General features: G+C 25.6%; 1 protein-coding gene across 1 annotated transcript in view; it reads right to left on the bottom strand.

Annotated features, from left to right (window-relative positions):
• Window positions 1–335: 335 nt before the first annotated feature.
• LOC107841220 overlaps window positions 336–1255 on the bottom strand; it is a 4750-nt gene continuing 3830 nt past the window's right edge. Inside the window, exons 3-4 of the mRNA XM_047396358.1 lie at window positions 596–671; window positions 336–483 (exon numbers count right to left, since the gene is read on the bottom strand). Coding sequence (XP_047252314.1) covers window positions 421–483; window positions 596–671 — 139 coding nt within the window. The 3' untranslated portion in view covers window positions 336–420. The remainder of the gene's footprint in view (window positions 484–595; window positions 672–1255) is intronic.

Here is a 1255-nt window from a genome sequence, read left to right as displayed (position 1 = left end):
CCCTAATTATCAATAATTTAAATCATCTTACTTCCTGATTTTTTTCTCTTACATTAATGCTTAATCAATAATTAAATCATCTTCCTTCCTGATTTTTTTCTCTTCCATTAATGCTTAAATCATCTTCCTTCCTGATTTTTTTTTCTCCATTAATCTCGTAAAACTTAGCTTCAAATTTAAAGTATGAAAAAAAAAGGTAAAGCATAATTATTTGTTTCATCATAGAAGCTGATGATTTAGAGCTGAATTCAGAATTTGAACTTTATGAATATGAATTCTGATCAACTGTAGAATAACTTTAAATTTATCTTTATAGATATATTTAGTGGGACTTTTAGCACACATATAACGTTTAAACTAAAGTTACTAAATTTTATCGAAGTCATGACGTAAATTGATGCCGTGACCTGATCATCGTCGTTATTTCCTGCCAAATTTCCAGATACTACATGCGACGTCTTTTAGAAAACACTTCAATTTCTTCTGTATCATATATAAAAAAAAAACCACACACAAAAAAACTGTTTTAGCCAAATATTTTGTATACATATCATTTACTATTAATTGATTAGTTAATTGAAATTGTTGTACTTACACAAAAATTAGACGTGGCTTTATTCTCATTTTCTCCACTTATCGTTAGACGTGGCTTTATTCTCATTTTCTCCACTCTTCGTTTTCCTTTCATCAGCATCACAAATACAATAATCTTCTTTTCCCATTTGTTCATACTTCTCTTTAGGAGTGTACATCGATCGGGTTGATTTGATTTTTTATTTTTTTTAAAAAAACAAATCAATTATTTCGATTTATTAAAATTATAAACCAAATCAAACCAACATAAAATTGATTTTCTCGATTTAAATTTTAGTCGGTTCTTTTATTTTTTTCAACTTTTCTCTATTTTTTAATAATCTTTAGCTTTACAATTACATTGTGATTGAAGACTAAATCAAATATGTTGTCACTCATGTGATAATGAAAAACCACAATTATAAAAAAATAAGGAGCAAAAAACTCTTCTAAAACTAAAAAGTAAGATGAATTGAGGAGTAAAAAGTTTAGGTTTTAAGTTTATATTGGGTTTTGGATCATTCGATTAGAAATTAATGGACAAATATTACAACTTAAAGACTCAAATCTGAATATATATATATCTACATCTACTTTCTAAAAATTGTAAATTAATAAAACTAATTGAAAAGGTATTTAAAAAGGAGATTATAATTAATATTTTCTGTATACAAAGTTTTAT

The sequence above is a fragment of the Capsicum annuum genome, chromosome 9 (assembly GCF_002878395.1).
Source record: "Capsicum annuum cultivar UCD-10X-F1 chromosome 9, UCD10Xv1.1, whole genome shotgun sequence".
NCBI lineage: Eukaryota > Viridiplantae > Streptophyta > Magnoliopsida > Solanales > Solanaceae > Capsicum > Capsicum annuum.
The sequence above is the reverse complement of the archived record's forward strand: the minus strand, read 5'-3'. Positions and strand labels throughout refer to the sequence as shown.